This window comes from Crocodylus siamensis, chromosome 4 (assembly GCF_052110815.1).
Source record: "Crocodylus siamensis isolate JL-2025a chromosome 4, ASM5211081v1, whole genome shotgun sequence".
Taxonomy (NCBI): domain Eukaryota; kingdom Metazoa; phylum Chordata; order Crocodylia; family Crocodylidae; genus Crocodylus; species Crocodylus siamensis.
In genome coordinates, this window is record NC_143398.1 from 174,689,514 (window position 1) to 174,707,584 (window position 18,071).

The window sequence follows — 18,071 nt, forward strand, 5'->3', positions numbered from 1 at the left end:
TGCTATAAACTGGTGAACAAACAAACACCCTACCCGTGGGCAGGAGACAGACAGAGCCAGAGTCAATTATTCTGTCTTGCACTCCAGATGCTATGCGCTCAGTATCTGGATGCTGCACAGGAATCAGCAACTCTATAGCAATAAATGTCGAGCTATTGTTACATCAAATCTGATCCAGCCCTGTACTTAAAGCAGAAATCTTTTAAAACCAAGAATACTCCTTCTGTACATGGCTCAGAAACGTTGCTGTCTGCTGCTTTAGCTGTATAAAATCAGTTCTGTAACTTTAGCCTGACAGTGATTCAGAACCTGGATGTCCAGCCCTAGAATGCTTTCCCCAGTTCACTAATATATAGACGACGTCTGAAGTAATTAGAGTCTGCTGTGCATTCTTAGCCAAGTTCAGCTATTGTTGCTGCCAATTCTCCTTCCATTGTCCAGGTCTGTATTTTTTTTCTCTCTCTTCCTTTTATTTCACACACAAATGGTCTCTCTATTTACTGAGCAGATCTCAGTGTGTGGGAATCTACTGCAGAGGTTAATTAGTGCCACTGAACGCGCTACCTTTAACCCTTAGAGCAGCTTACTGGTGGAAGCGTTTCTATACCATGATCACAATGAGCACGTTTTTCATTGTTTCATTTGTCTTTTCTTAACAACACTGAATAAGCAGTTAATTTTATCTTTATTTTTACTGAGCAAGATATTGCCCAAACATGTTCTGTACTGCACAGCAAGATATCATTTGTGAATTTTAACAAATAAGCACAATAACACTCTGACTCTACTGAAAAGAGGATTTACCATAAATGAGAATCTTGTTCATACTGTTTGACTTTATAGACAGCTTGAACCTGATTCTCACGTATAAAAAAAGGCTCTTTTCATTACTCTGGCAATGTAAAAATGGCTTTATAGCTTACTTCATTTACCCCAACTTTGTTTCTTTTATATTATCAGAGTAGTGTTTAATGTGGCTTTGATGAAAATGGGAACGGGGCCTGGTTTGTAGCGGTGTGCAAAGCGGGCCCTATTCGATTCAGATTCAGCCCAAATCGGGGACAGTGATTCGATTCGTTGATGCAGATCACCGTCCCTGATTTGATTTGGCCAAATCCAAGTCTGAACATTCGATGCTGATTTGGTGAATTAGACATTTGGACATAGACACAGGTTTAAAAGTTTTTTCTACATAACTTGAGGTAGCAGGCATGGCTTGTGATCACCGAGATGCTGGGGCACATGAAGCATCCCACAGGAGTGCAGGGGGATCAGAAGTACATCCCTGGCCCTCCCCCACAGACCCAGGAGGCACCAGTTAGCGAGCCGGGGAGGGGGGCGTGGGGAACATGGGGGGGAGGGCAGCACACTCCCTGGCGTTCTAGAAAGTGGACCAGACGTGCTTCTAGTCCACTTCCGGGTCTGCTGCCAAGCATGTTGGGGAGTGCCCCATGCACCCCGGCATCGCAGCATTCATGAGTCGCCTGCTACCTAGAGGTATGTAGGAAAAACATTTAAAGCTGTGTCTATGTCCGAATCGCCGAATCTCTCCAAATTGATCTGGAGGGTTCTGATTCAACTCAGAGAGATTAAAGAGTCCTCTGATTCGATTCAGATTCAGCCACAGAATCAGGCCGAACCTCCACTAAATCGAATCAGGAACCAAAGCTTTGCACAGCCCTACTGGTTTATATTTAGACTTTGCTAATACTTAAGGGGCTAGAGGTTTTGATACTGGGGAGTAAGTGGGGAAAAATAAGAAAAAAAATCATAGAAAATTAGGGTTGGAAGGGACCTCAAGAGGACATCTAGTCCACAATGATATACATGAGACATGGAGCTATGTTTTTAAAGCTAATTAGACTCCTGTTTCTGAACATGAGCAAGTACTGGAATAGGCTACCTAAAGTTGTGGAATCTATCACTAAAAATTTTCAAAAACAAGTTACACACTTGGCTGGGATGGTTTAGTCAGGGATGATATTGCCTTCAACAAGGAGCCGGACTAGATATGCTCATGAGATTGCTTCCAGTCCCACTTTTCTAAATCCTAAAACCTACTAAAAACAATACAAATTAGACATCTGAAGACCTTAAAAATCTGGTCCTCATGCTCTTTTGCAATTTCCATTAAATGTCCATCTTCATCTTCAGGTTCCTAAATATATGTAAAAATCTGGCCATAAAGAGATAGTGTACTTGGAACTGAAAAAAGTGATATGCACTTGAAATGGTCATTAAATATAGAATAGTCCACCTCAACAATTTCACTGACATGGTATTAGCAGTCTTAGAACAGATTACTTCTCATCATTTTTAAGTCTTCTAATGGCAGCCCTCAAATAGGCCCATTTCAAGGCTTCTACAAAATCCATTTGACAACTGCTCCCAATCCATCATTTCTCATGCTAATTAATATGCAGTTAACTGAAATACAATCAAATTGTAAAGCTGGCAACAGGGCCAAAAGATGCTCTGAAATTGAGTAGGTTATGCTCTTAACCACTGTTTTTTTACACTGTAAGCAAAAGGAAAATATTGGGACCTGTGCACTTAGGCAAATAATGTTCTTATCCAACATGCATATGAGTTGACTGCATTCTCAAAAGCACTTAGGTGGCTCTGGTGTCTAAGTCCCTTTCACTTTCAGTAGGAAGCCTGTGCCTATGAGCACCTATATACGTGACAGACCCCTGCTCCAGTGCATGCTAATTATCATGTGTTGGAGCAGATTTGATTAAATTGAGTCTGTTGCAGTGTGCTAATTAGCATGCTCCAGCAGCCTCCACATCACGTGTAATCAGTGGGGGGGGGTGCTTTAATAAAGCTTGTCGAATAAGCTTTAGTTAAAAGTGCTCCCACTGCCATTTTGAAGCACGGGACACTGAATACACGTGATGCTACAGGTGCTTTAATTAAAGTGTCCCGCTCCCCTCCATTCTGGAGCACATGTATAGATGCCCAAAGTTCTTAAACAAATTTGAACCTTTTAACCCTTTCAAAAGAGGGGTGTTTGAATTTTTAAACCTATATGTTGCATAATCGTTTAAAATAAAGCTTAAAAATAAAGTGTTTTTATTTCAAAGATACTGAGATGCTAGTTTACTGCAAAACCATGCAGATGCATTATGAAAATTAGAAGTTAGTCAAAAAATAATTCAAAAACATTACTGTGTAAAAATGTACAAGTAGATCACCTAAAACTTTTTTCTTTACCTTGGTGATACCACCCATTAACTATATGATAAAGGCTTTTTACTTCTTATTACCACAAATCAGGTGAGTTTGCTTTCTAAAGACTCTCCCTTTTTGTGGATTTACTCCTGAGGTCACTGTAGGGCAGAGTTAAGATGGTCTGGATGCCCCATCTGTATCCACTATGAAGAGATTCAGAAGTTGGACCCCAATCTTCCAACTGCCAGGCTGGTACCTTAATTAAGAAAGTGTCCTTTCACTGTTGTGATTAATCAGAAAAATCAATTTCCTGAGAGCATTTCTGCTATTACGCTTGTGGGCAAAGGCACAGGTAAACATTTAATAAAAGAACCAAAAGCCACAAGTCTGTCACTACATGCTGAAAAATAAAAAATAAAGCATCCTAAAGTTTGGTTTTGGCTGACTAACTTATTCAAAGATGTCTAGTATCCATCTCCTTAGCTCTTGAACCAGAATAACACCTACATGTACCAATAACTGAATAAGGACAAAAGCAGCAACTTTTTACAGTGAGTTTTCAAACTATCATGTACATCAAAGGGCATATTATCAAAAAAATTCCATGTGATCTCAGATACAAGCCCCTCTCATCTAGTGATCTAGATGATACAATTACGTTTATTTTTGACATGTGTCTCAGTACCAAAAAGAGACACCATTCGAGGTGGGGAAAAAGCCTCTTTTCACTTCACATGATCTCACTGCAACAGGAACACCTCACAATAAAAGTGAGATTTTTCTATTCACCAGAGCATGGAAAGCATGGCTCAGAGACATCTAAGGAGAATTCTGAATTCAGTACGTTTGATCACACCAAAAAAGTAAGTTTTATTCTAACAACTTAACAGGCCAGCAGTCTCAATCATGTTTCCTTTTGATACTTCTCCAAAGTGGATGGTGTTTAAAAACACAGAATTTTTAATTTTCCATTTAAATTTTTGTCAGAGATATAGGAACTAGCATAAATGCCTGTAGTAATGAGCAGCAAAGAGAATTCCCTCACCTTCCATAAAGAGAGACAGAGTGATTTTGCTTCCACATTTTTTTATTTTTTTTTTAAACTTTCTTCAACATAGAGTGTCATAGTTATTAGGGGCTGGAAGGGACCTTACAGGTCATTGGGTACAGCCCCCCTGCACTCGGGCAGGGAGTTATTACTAATATGTTAAAGGAGAAATTATGATATGTATTTAAAGAAGAATCAGTAGTGAATTTTGTAGGAATTGGAACAGAAAAAATGTTGGCCAGTACTTTATATATGTAGAGCTAATACTAATATCACTTATTATATAAAATAATTAATATTTGTCATATTACTACACGGGGTCTGTACTAAAGTGAGAAGAGATTTCTTCTTCCTATTATTAGTTGCATCAAGGTAGCATCTCTATGGGTCTGAACACACCGCACATTTACATCTGTTTCCACAAGGAGTTGAAACTTAAAACATCCTACATAGGTAGGAAACAGAGAAGACAAGGGCATCACCACCATCCTGCCGCTGAATTGACTGAGAATTATTAGGTTAATAGCTCTGATGATCCTAAGAAGAGGATAGCAAAGCCCCATGGTCTGACCTGACAAATAATTCCTCCCTAATCCCAAATGTGTACATGTATATACTGGCTACCTTGCAAAGTTCCAGTTGGTTTCTACCACAATCAACAGCATTTTTATACTGATCTCAAAACCTAGGAGAACTGGATCATGAATGGTCAACAAAAGGCCAGTTATGCAAGGAGCAAGGCACCAGAAGCTCATTGTAAGGATTCAAAGAGGGTATAAGCAGTGAAAAAAAACAAATCAAGTCCCATCTGTTTACTAATACATTAAAACATGAAACATTAAATAGGAGCTTACTGATTGTCCTCTTCCAGCAGTCATACATTTAACCAACTGCTCTTCAATTGTCAATGGAAAGGCCTACTGGTGGACTGAACCCATGGGAGTCAAAAAAGGAGAGGAGAAAGGCTCTTTAAAAAGCCTTGCAGACAGACTTGACGAGAGAGAGAGGATGCCTGAAGCATTAACCTGTAAGAGAAGTTCACCCTCTGGCACGATTCCGTCAGCCAGTCCCAGAGTCCGTCCGTTGTCATGGCCTCCATTCCTTTCAGTTTCCCCTTTGGAGCTGTGATTCTTCAGGGCAACTGCAATGAAGCAAAGTAAAGGGACTTTAGTGCTGAAATAATGTTTACAAAAATCACTGCTGTGAATGTCAGATTCTTTTACTGAGAAGAATTCATTCAGAACTTTGCTGGGACTGCTCCATCACAGATGCCCGCACGGCTTGCCAGCTGCTTCCTGTACTATTAATGTTAAAAGCACGTATTTCCCCAACCTGCTCCTTTTTGTAAGTGGGCCTTGTGACGCGTCACACTTAGGATGTGTTTCATTTAAATAAGGGGTCAGGAGGATTTTTTGGCAGAGTGCCAAAAACCCCTGCAACCTCTACTTGTAAGATGTTGGTGTGCCAGGGGAAGATGGCGGGGGAGCCACAAGGGGCCTGACCCTTGTCACGGCAGCACAGTCATGGCCCACCATCCACCCCAAGGTGCGCATGCCAAGTAAAATGCCCTTGCATGCCATGCTCTGGCACCTATGCTGGGGGTCTCCTACCCCTGATGTAGATCACAGTTTGCATTACTAGGAGTTAGACATTTTTGAACAGTCTCACAGTAATGCTTACTATGACCTAAAAAGACTTTGTAAGTGCCAGAGCTGTTGAAGATTCAGGTGTGCTGCAGGGGCTGGGACTGACTAACAGCTGTTAGTCCTAGCCCGTCACAACACACTAAAGTTATTACCCTTGTGGAGCAGTTGGACACTAGCTTTATATGCGATAGGTAATATGCACTGGAGACGCTCCCCGCTGGAAAAAGTCCTAATTCTGCTACACTATAAAGGCACTCTGCATGTGTTTTACTGCTCAAAGCCTCGCATGACAGAATTTTAAGCCTAGCTAACATGCCCGAGGTGTAACAACTGCCAAGGCCCCAAGAATTTTCTAACAAAGCCACGAGCAAATGGTGGTGAGAACCACAGACTGTTACTAAAGACAAATGTTAAAGCAGTAATTACTTCATAGCCCATCTAACAGTTAACCTTAGAGTCAATCCTTGTAAAGTTTACTTTTGATTTTCAATGAGTTTATAAATTTAGAAACATTTCTCCTCTGACTGAAGCGCTCAGTTGAGGCTCCATGCCCAGCTCTGGTGCTAGTTTGTATACATGATGTACAGGACCCTTAAAACAATTAGAGGATGAGGCAAAAGCCAAGGCAGCAATTTATCACTATAAAACAGGCTCCCATGTACAGAGCTGTATGTGAACTCTTTCTGAATGCAAAATTGCTTCTGTGGTCCAAACACTAACTCACTCCTTAGCACTGAAGATCCTCTCTTTCACTTTTGTATACTGCAATACCTGAATAGGAAAGCCCCTCAAGAGATATAAATTGGCGCAACTCCACTGAGATCAACAGAACCTAGCCAAATTACAACATGTAGAAACGTGACCTCTTGAGCATGAAAGATGTCATAAAAAACTAAGCTTCCTGGTTCAGAATATAGAAACACAACAGATTTAATTCATGGTACAGAGATTTTACTAATTAAGAAAAGTGGTGTGGATACATGATGCACTATGAACTAACTCGCTCAAATCCAAAGATACAACATGTAGCACTTTTACTATTTGAGAAAGTTACCAGTACACCGATACTTCGGTCCCATATTGGATTGGCACTGATATGAAGAATATTGAGAGCATCAGCAATTGGCTTTTTTATTTTTGTGATGTGGCTGATAATATGGCTGATAAATGCTGCATGCATGCATGCAGCCGCAACATGCACGCAGCCAGGAGCTTAGCCCAGCAGCGTGGAGGACAGCCACGTCCAGCCAAAAGTCTTTTGTGAGGGAAGGGGCAAGAAGAGAGGGAGGTACAGATTGAGGCCCCTGCAGTGAGGGAGAGAGTGGGAGTGGGGCTGGGGCAGAGGCAGGTGCTGCACGGGGGGGGGGGGGGGAGGATAGAGCCACAGCTTGTCCGATGGGTGCAGGGGAGGGAGGGGAAGCTCCCCCACAGGGGGAGGGGAGAGTATGCCCCTCGATCGGTGCGCAGGGTGGGGTGGGCTATGGCTGCAGGCTGGGCTGCATCAGACTCTTCCTGACGGGGACCTGGACCGGGCTGCACTTCAGGCAGGCAGCGGCAGCACTGCTGGGAGTGGGAGTTGGGGGGCCTGCAGCCACCCTAAAATTCACCATAGTCCCACTCCCAGTGTCACCACCCACCCCAAGCACAGCCCACCCCAGCCCCTGCCAGGAAGAGCTCAGCACAGTCCTGGCCCCAGCCTGCAGCTGCAGCCCACCCAGCCCTGCATGCAGATGCCCCCCCATGCCCTCCCAGAGTACACGCAGCAGTTTGAGCCTCCCCCTGCCTTGCAAGCCCTGAACAAGCCATGGTTCCATCCAGTGCCCTGCCCCACCACAGCTGGGCAGCACCTGCCCCTGCCCCAACCCCAGCCCCACTCCCTCCCTCACCACAGGGGCTTTGATTTGCTCCCCCTTGCTCCTTCTCTTCCCCCACAACAGACTTACTAGCCAGACACCACTCTCCACACTGAGGGGCTGCATATCGGAATCGGATCAGTATCAGCCAATATGACTCATTAAAAAAATCGGCCATCGGGCAAAAAATTCTCTATTGGTGCACCCCTAGAAGTTAGTAGGAAAAACGTCATAGAATCACAGAAAATGAGGGTTGGAGGGACTTCAGGAGGTCATCTAGTCCAGTGGTTCTTAACCTTTTGTTGTACCAGGACCCATCTGTAAACATCAATGGCCAGTCCCAACCCACTGACCCTCACTCCAGACCTGCTGTCCCCAGCCCTTAGGCCCAGCCTCCCAGTGTGGAGTAGGGGGTGGATGTGCAGGGGATGGGGATCTCCCAAGCAGCCCCTTGCAGACTGGAACTCTACCAGCCTGCAAGGGAAGACCCACGGTTTCCCACATTTTTCTCCTTTAAAGGAGAATCCATTTTTTAAGTTTGTTTGCAACCCTTTCATATATTCTTGTGATCCACAGGTTGAGAAATGCTGATCTAGTCCAATCCGCTGCTCAAAGCAGGGCCATCCCTAACGAGAACATTCTAGCCAGGGCTTTGTCAAGCCAGGCTGTAAAAACCTCCAAAGATGGAGATTCCACCACCTCTCTGGGTAATCCATTCTAGCGCTTCACGATGTTTCTAGTGAAATCCAACCTAAACCTCCCTTGATGCAACTTGAGACCACTGCTCCTTCTTCTGTCATCTGCTACCACTGAGATCAGTCTAGCTGCATCCTCTTTAGAACCCCCTTTCAGTTCCCTCAGCATTACAGTTCCCTCATCATCTCCTCGGAAGTCATGTGCCCCAGCACCCTAACCATTTTTTGTTGCCCTCTGCTAGACTCTCTCCAACTTGTCCACATCCCATCTATAGTGAGGGGCGCAAATGTGCGTGGTGTGTGCACTTACTTAGTTTCACCCCGAGATACCTTTCTGCTCAGCCTGAACAACCTCACTACTGCAGACAACCAACTTGGGAAGACCTGTTTACGTCGCTTCTCACCACAAAGTAAATCTACTACGGAGTAAAATCTGGGGCAAGTAACTCCATAGTAATCATGTTGTGCGCCCTCAGATCCAGTCAATTTTTCTTATTAAAAATTTAATTTTGAAGGGAACTATGTTGAAAAAAAAAAACCACACTAATACTTTCTTCCTTTGCTACATTTGCTCTGTAAGATAGCCCAATTGTTTTATACGATATTACTCAGTCTAAGGATTAAAAAAAAAAAAAAAAAATCAAGACAAAAAAAACCATATACCACCCCCTTCTAGGAAAATAGAAGCAATTCCTGTAAAAATCATGAAGATATTTAGCTTAGGCTGCTTCTTTCCCAGACCTGGGGAAGAGTATTCTGTGCCTAACATCTTCCCCAACTATACAACTGGTCCAATAAATGGCTTTCCCTTTGTCCCATACTCTGGAGGTCATAACTCACTGGTTGAAAACACTGCTGTATCACAGAGATACTAATGACATGTGCCATTGTGCCTTCTGGGGAAGGCACCGCATAGAGACATTGATACTGCTGAGCTCTTTGGGTAGATCCAAGACTTTGGGCAAGTTGCTTACCTATGACAACACAGTGTGCCTGTATTCGCTTGCTATAGCTAGCACAAATAAAAATAGTCATGAAGACCTGGCAACATGGGTTTCAGCATGAGTTAGCAACCAGGGTACAAGCTTTCTAGGGACTCTAGAGGGCTGGTAGTCTGGTTGTTGGCTTATACTAAAGCCTGCAATATCACTTCCTCACTGCCACTGACACCTTCTACAGCAAGATAGAATGGATCTGCTGGCACATGCTAGATCAGGGGTGGGCAAAATATGAACTGCGGGCTGGATCCAGCCCTCTAGGAAATTTCATGTGGCCCATGGGCACCCACCTATCAACCGTACCCCACCCAGCCAGCATGCTTTACTCCCACCTTCCTGCACAGGAGGGTCTGGGCCCAGCCCCGACCCTGGCCAGCGCACAGTTTCTGGGTGGGACTGCTGCTGCTGCCACTGTTGCAGCTGCCAGGGGACCTGCTCAGCTTCCCTGACCTCCAGCAGCTCCTCCTCATGTCTCTGCTGCAGTGCTCACTCCAAGCAGCATGTACAGAAGCTGCAGCTGAGCAGCAGTGTGGAGAATGGGCTAGGCCTGGTGGGAGCAAGAAGCCCAGGGTCCATACCCAGTGGAGTAGCAGGAGTACAGAGTTCAGGTAGGCTGGGTTTTGGTAGGGTTTCTGGGGTGTGAGGGAAGGTGGACAGGTGTGGAGACCCCCCTACATTTCCCCGCCCATAGTGCATAGCCCCTGCCACCAGCAGCAGCAGGTGGCAGGCCCTTGGTGTGCACATGGCCCATGCAGGCACAGCCACTGGGCAGCATGCGGCTCCAGCCTGGGAGCTCCGTGTGGTGGCAAGAGGTGGAGGCAGGCCAGCCTGTCTTAACTGCATGGGGCTCACATGCAACTCCCGGGACTTGCGCGCCATAGGGGGGAAGCCCCACGCGATGGATTTGGCTGCCTTCCCTGCTCCCAGCCACCATGTGCAGATCCCAGGACCTTGCCGGAACTCTTCATACACCCCCTCCCCCCCGCCACAACCCTCTCACATATATATATACCCACACCCCCCTGACATACCCTACATCGCCCCACACACAATAAATGAGATTAAGACTTCATTTCTGAAGTATTATGCAATCACTTCTAGATACACTATGCAAATACACATAAATCAGGACAAAAATATTTTTTGAAATAAAATTAAAGTATGTTATAGTAGATTTTTGACTTTTAGTATATGACTTGTTTTTTTTCTAGTTCCAAAATGGCAACCCCCTCCCAAAAGAAGTACTTCCGGGGCAAGGGGAGGGACTTCCAGTGGCAGAGGTCATGGGCTAGGGGGTGGAACTTCCGGTCCAAAGATGTCAACCTATGGGGCACCTGTCAAGGGGTGGGGCTACTGTTGCAGCCTTTGACAGCTCACCAAAACTCATTAACAGGCCCTCCGTACTTTTACTTGCTGCTAAGGCCTACCCTGTAATTCCTCTGCATCTTAGTTTCCCCACCTGTAAAACAGGGATAGTGATTTTCTCTTTCCCTTTGTCCACCTTTTTCAACTAAGTTATTAGCTCATTGGAGTAACTGCTTTGTTTCGTAGGGCTGCATGAGGTTTCTACTGCAGTACAACCTAAATCTCCACTGGAGACTCTTGGTCCTATCATAATAGCAATAATCATAAACATAGCTGGAATTAGAATCTGGAACAGTGGAAAGAAAGCATAATTAACTTATGGAAATTACTACAACCACTGGAGGTTATAGAGGCAGATAGCAGGGCTGTGCGAAATTTCACCGAATGTTTTGTTTTGACGCTGTTTTGACTTGTTTCGAGCTCAAAACAGCAAAATTGAAACAAAATAAAAGACTTCAAAACAGCCTCAAAACTAAACATTCGAAATGTTTTGAAAGTTTTGAAACGTTTTGGATTTCGAAGCTTGGCTTCCGTGCAGGGAAACAGAAAGTAAGGAAAGGGAGGGGGAAGAGGTGGGAAAGATTGCTCTGATATTGAGCTGGCCAGTAACTGTGATCCTTCCTTGAGGTCCCTTCCAATCCTAGTACTCTGGGGAAGGGATGGAAAAACAGCTGCACCTTAACACACACACGTCATGAGTTTTGCTCCTCAGCAGCCTGTGGTGCAGTTTCCCAGAAACCCCTGCACTTATCTCCTTGAAAGCTGGCAGGCTTCATGGCCCCAGCACAGGCTACCATGCCTGCAGTTTTCACCCTGCTGTGCCTTAACACACACACATGACACAAGTTTCGCTTGTCCTCAGCTTGAGGTGCAGTTTCCCAGAAACCCTTGCACCTATCTCCTTGAAACTTGGCAAGCTTTGTGGACTCATCTGGGGCTATCCTCCCTGCTGTTTTCATTTGAGTCAGGCAACAAATGACAAAGTTATAGGCAGTTTTGTGATTCCCCATTATAGCCTGTGGGCAAAATGTTGAAACAGCAAAATGGTTTTCACGAAATGAAATGGAACAGTGGTTTCAAAACTGAACAAAACTCAAAACGAATCACTGTCCCATCAAAACGGTGAAATGGAAGTATAAATGAAATGCTGCTGTTTCCCACAGCCCTAGCAGATAGTATACTCAAGTTCAAGAAGGACATGGAGGACAGATCCATTAATAGTTATTAAATAAAAAAATCTACTGAAATCCCTATAGAAATGAGGGCTAATGAGAAGGATAGTGTAGTAAGGAATGGATCACTCTAGATGTCCCCTATTTATATACCATATTTACTTGAATACAAGATGAGATTTTTTTCTCCTCCCAATTGGCAAGGCCGGAAAAACTACTGGTCTTATAATTACATAAGGAAACATCACTAAGTACATTGTTTACCATTAAACTGCTGCTAAAAGCAGTACTTGCTCAGCAATGGAAAGTGTCTGTGAAGTTGATTAAATACAGCCAACACTGAGCATGAATACAAAACACATGGCTAACACTGGAAAACATGAACCTACCACAAAAACAAGTTAGTACAGCCTATCTGAATGAGACGCATTAAGCGCAATCCCCATCACTGCCAACTCTTGGTAGCCTCCATCTGCCCCCTTCTGCCCCTTCTTCCCCCCATACCTCTTCTCCCCTACACACTTACCTACTGGGTGGTGTCTGTGTCTTTGTGTGCATCTGTGTCTGTCCCATGGCGAGGGAGGGAATGGAGCAGAGGCAGGGGCTGGAGTAAATGGGGCTCTGGAGCAGGTCATGAGGTGCTCAAAGTTGCAGGCAGCTTGCCCTAAGGTACGAGGGGGAGCTCCCCCTGCTGTGCACACCCCTAGGGGAGGTATGGGGGACATGAACCCCTGAGATTTGTGTGTGGGGTGGAGGCAGGCTGCCGTTGCCCCAGGAGCCATGTGACTAGAGGTGCATTGATACATCAGTCCAATATTGGATCAGCACCAATATAAAGAAAATTGACCATTGGAAATCAGCTTTTTTTGCCTGATGTAGTTGATAACATGGCCACTAAATGCCCAGTGCATGCGTGCAGCCACAGCGGAGCACATAGGTGGTGAGGAGCAAAGCCTGGCAGCATGGAGAACTATATCAGCTGGTAAGTTTATTGTGGTGGAAAGGGAGGGGAAAAGAAAGGGGCATGGAAGGGGCAGATCGAGGTCCCCCATGGTGAGGGAGGGAGTGGGTCTGGGGCAGGCGCTGCCCACCCAGAGCACGGCAGAGCACAGGGCAGAGCCATGGTTCATCTGGGGGGCACAGAGATGGGGGGCAGCTCCTGCTGTTGCACACACCCCAGAAGGGCATGGGGGGGCATGTGTCCCCCAGATCTGCACAGGGCAGAGGGAGCTGCCACAATGGGCTAGGGCAGCACTGGGCTCTTCCCAGACAGGAGGAGCTGGGCCAGACTATGCTGGGGGGTGGATGGTGGTGGGTTGCATGCAGCGGCAGGAGCTGCCCCCTCCCCCCCCCACCCTCCAGATGAGCCACAGCTCCATCCCACACCCCACCCTAATTTGGCTGGGCAGCACCTGCCACAGCCCCACTCCCTCCCTCACTGCAGGGGCCTTGATCTGCACCCCCCCCCCATGTCCCTTCCCTTCCCCCTCACCTTCCACTACAACAGACTTACCAGCCAGACACTGTTCTTCATGCTGCTGGGCTACATAACAGAAATCAGATCGGTATCAGCCGATATGCCTCCTTAAAAATTGGCTATTGGATATCAGCTCCAAAATTCTCTATCAGTGCACCCCTACACATGACATCATGTGCCTCCCACTGCCAGGCAGGGAGGGGACATGGCACAGCTAGCGCATAGCTCAAGGCAAAGGCAACAGGGCTCAGAGCTCCAACCCGCAGCAGCAGCCCACCTTCACCCCATGCACAAATCCGGGTGGCACATGCCCCCCACACCACCCCCAGGGTGCACGCAGCATTGGAAGCCCCCCAGCACCCTTAGACAAGCTATATAAATATAAAAAATTAATACGAACAAAGATTAATGCATTAACTGTGATTTACTGACAGCCTTAATTTTTATATATTAAATAAAATATATTATGTATAATATAACATAAGTAGCCATCATGTAAGATCTAGTGAAAAATAATCCATAGTTGAGATTCTACAAATATAAATGGTAATTTATTTGTTAAAAGATTCTATTTATTTGTTAAAAGAGTAGTAACTTGTCAACATCTGGCCAACACAGCTTTAAAACTACTAAAAATTCCAAGATCAAATTGTGCCATTAATTTTTAATGATTAAGCAGGGGAGGGGGGAGGCAGAAAAATGAGTTCTGATGAAACAGATGAAAGGTATGGCCCATGGTGTTCATAAAGACCCCTAGCTATTGCAGAAATACCAGGCAGTTCAACATGTCGGCAGCATTCATGTCCAATCCATGTAAACTTTTGCAATACACTGGTAAGTCAGGTACACCTCATCTGCTTCACAGCTGTCTCAACTCACAGACTGCCTCACTTTTGTGAGCATTCTGAGTAAATGTAGGAAATATGAATAATTAAAATTCTTTATTCCAATTTTCTTGAGTCCTTCCAGACTGCAATGCAAAAGGTGTAGGATAAAAATAGACAAGAATGACAGAGCAAGAGCTGAAAGGTTCACATATATGGAAGGTCTAGTTCTAACTGTTTCAATTTCCCCGGCCAATATTCTGCTGCAGAAATTTAAAGCACATATATACAGTGGCGGCATGACCTGTAAATAATGAACTTCAGTCACAATTCATGCTTTGAACTCTGCCCCCAAACCAGAGACACTAGGAACCCAGAATGTCACAGACTCTAAGACTAGCAGGGACTATTGATCATACACTGGCCCTCTGCACAACACAGGTCAGAAAATGCTGCCCCTTCATTCCTGCATCAAGTTAATCCATTAGTGCAGGACTAGAACATGTCTTCTTAAATGACATCCGACTTTGATTTCAAAATTTCTAATGATGGAGGATACACCTTCACCCTTGAAAAGCTATTCCAATAGTTAATCATCTTCCCTGCACTTCAATAACAGACTCCAATAGCAGCAGCAAGCACTCAGAATTTTTGAAACTCAGGACAGTGATTCAGGATTTATGAGCTTAACTTCAGGTACCCTCGTTTGCAAGTACTAGACATAAGCAAGTTATCAGCCAAAAAAAAAAAAGAGTGGAAGAGGCTATTTGCAACAAATATGTTTCACATCATTATCCTGAAGAGCATGTCTCTGACCTTGAGCAAACAATATGCTTCCAATAAAACTTTAAAGAACCCCAAACAAACCTAAAGACATCCTGCTCTTCGCTACAGAGGTCTTAGACCAGACCTCCTGTCTGTTTTTCTCTGTCTTAGTCTCTCTCTATAAATAGGCTTTTGCAATCCCTTGGGTCCCTAAATCAGCAGAACTGTCACACCAGATCAAGCCAACTGAGTGAAGACAAACTGGAGAACTGATAATGGCATTTTCCACATTGCAGCCTTCCTTTAGCCTATCCTAAGTACCATCTATTGTTACTCTGTTAAAAGTAAGAAGGGAAACAAAGTTTATTACTTGAAGTACAGTGACCTTTCAAAGAAGCCACTAGACTACATATGCTCCAACTCAACTCAACAATATAGGACTACTGACTTGTTGCTAGCAGTTGGAGTTTTATTTTCTTTGTGGGAAGGGAACAGCATGCACTTGGACAAGAAACCTTGTATTGCTCTCCATTTTGGATAACTGAGCACATCTACACATGTCCTAGACTGCATTTGGTGTGGCGCAGTCATTTAATACTTGCTTGAACAAGTACTAAAGGACTGCGCAGTACCCACCAGCACTGAGCAGTCCTGGTTATGCAGTTATTTTTATATGCTTTGTCGCTGTAGCAACAAGCTATGACAACCTAGCTTGTCTCTACAGCAACGTAGCACTGGTGTCACAGCTTGTGCCCACCGAAGCTATGTCGCCGTAGTGATGAACTACATCGCCATAGCTCATTGCTACAGCAATGTAAGTGTCTCGTGTAGACACACCCACTGATATTTTCAACCCACAAAGCAGAACCTGGAGATCATCCTGGAAATGCACAACATTTTGCAAATTCACCATCAACCATTTCAGATGAAAGAAAGCTTTTGTAGGCAACTAACAGCCACCTTACTGCAAAAAAGTCTTTTGTTGGGAGAAAAGGAACTCACAAACTCCCCCCTCCAGCATTTCTTCCACATAAAAAACTCTACCGACAATGAAAAAAGGGGAATTTCTCTCTCAGCAGAGAAAAGGAAGAAAGCTGTAGTGACCAAATCTGGTTTGGTGGATGGGAGGAATAATCCAAGGAGCCAAGTACTTCCCAGTTTAGCCACTTACCTCTAGTGCAAAGTGCAGCAGGTATTTTTTCCTGCCTCTGATGATTATGGAGTAGGATGCAACCTGATGCAAAGGGTGGATTATTCCTCTTCTGCCTACGATGTAGTTCTTAATACCATCTCTGAAGCATCTACTGCCAACCACTCTCAGAAACATGACAGAGGATTGTTTCTAGCAGTTCTCATGCTGGGACGTTTTGTAGCAGGAAGTGGCCAGGTTGATCAGGTAATTAGAAAGACTCAGGTAGCAAGAAAAAGCCCCTCATCCCTACTCAGCCTGAAGAATTTGTTCTTGTGAGCAACACTGAGGACTAGCAGAGAGCTCCCCAAAGCCCAGTCACCAAGCAGTCACTTCAAAGATACTGCAGTTTGAAGCTCTGTTTGAACACAGCTAGCGTCAGGTAGGGGACAGGATATAACTTCCAGTTGACAGAGATGGTGAAGGCCCACATGACATAAGGGAAGTACTCTTCAAACATTGAATGGAGGGTAGAGTAATGGTGAAATGCAGCCTTAACCTCAAAAGACCCCTTTCTGTGCTTCCTCAGCTCAATGAACATGACATCTAAGAGAGAAGGGACATGACTGAACCCAAGGTAGAACCCAGGGGCCTCTTCTGAATAGTCTACAACTGACATTAAGAATTATTTCCCCTTTATGAAGGAAATTCACTCATCCCATGGAAGCCTATGTATGAACTAGAGTGCCTCAGCTGAAGTTTGCTGTTCAGATGACTAGCAACTCTTGCACTAATTCCAATAGAAGGAACCGCAAAGGTGGGTTATGGGTTTGTATCAGGATGCAGATCTCACCATCTACAGAGAGCTGCTCTTACATCTGCATAAGGTTCATTTCTTAATGATCCTGACCAGATTTAAATCCCTGACATCAGTTTTCCAGTTTTTCAGAAAACCGATTCTATTAACTTCTACTCCCAACTATCAGGAAACTGCTGTATGACTCAAATTCATAGAGCAAAAACCCAGGATGTGGTATTAAGACCCAGTTTAAAAAAGGCTCTACTCTCCAGTTTTGATAAAGGCAGCTCAGTTTAACTCGAGTGTGAATGTGTATATGGTGGGGTTTTAGCGCACACATTTTTAGTTCCAGAACTGTATTACACAGACTCCAAGCTTGAAAAGCTATTTCACATGACAGCAAACTGATACTTCACTGGCTATCATATTTGCTGCTGAACTCCTGAACCTACAGGGCTTTAAAGACCTGAGAATTCTCTGTACCAAAAATCTGGTATTAACATTTTTGAGAGGATATCTTGCAGCCCCCTTGCTTACCCAACACTCCTCCCCCACCTCCAACAAGCCACCATATGTTCTAGCAGGCATATGATTTAGCCATTGTTTTAAAACGACAAAAATGAAAGCAAAAGGACCAGATCCTGAACTAACTTGGACGTTACATCTTAACATCTCCATGCCTCTAGATATACACCAACCTGAGAATAAACAGCATGGGCCTGGTGTCTTTATATTTTCGTCAAGATCAGACATGAATCATTCCTGTCCAGAGGGAGTATGAGTAGGGGAAAAGGATAACGTATTCTGAACATAAACTACTGGCAAGGACTTTGGTACTTCAGATTACCTGCCTGAGCCAGTCCTACAGCGGCAATTCATGAGGATCTTTGTGAATGGTGCCTCTTGTTTCAAAATCATCAACAGCTCTGCTGCAGTGCTAACAATGGCATTGAATCAGCCTCTTGCCTGAAGCCAGAAATGAGCACAGAAAGTCAAAACTTTAACTTGTTATTGGCAAGCTTTCAAAGTATTTATTTCAAAGCACTATCACATCAGGAACCAGCTGCTTTGCATAAAGAAAATTCCCCTACGACCCCAACACCTAAGAATACAGAACTGGAGTGGG

At 44.5% G+C, this 18,071-nt stretch overlaps 1 protein-coding gene across 1 annotated transcript in view; it reads right to left on the bottom strand.

Annotated features, from left to right (window-relative positions):
- LOC149867195 (aryl hydrocarbon receptor-like) overlaps positions 1-18,071 on the bottom strand; it is an 81,627-nt gene that overhangs the window by 37,569 nt on the left and 25,987 nt on the right. The window contains exon 3 of the mRNA XM_090044951.1: positions 5,248-5,363. Within this exon, the coding sequence (XP_089901077.1) occupies positions 5,248-5,363 (116 nt within the window). The remainder of the gene's footprint in view (positions 1-5,247; positions 5,364-18,071) is intronic.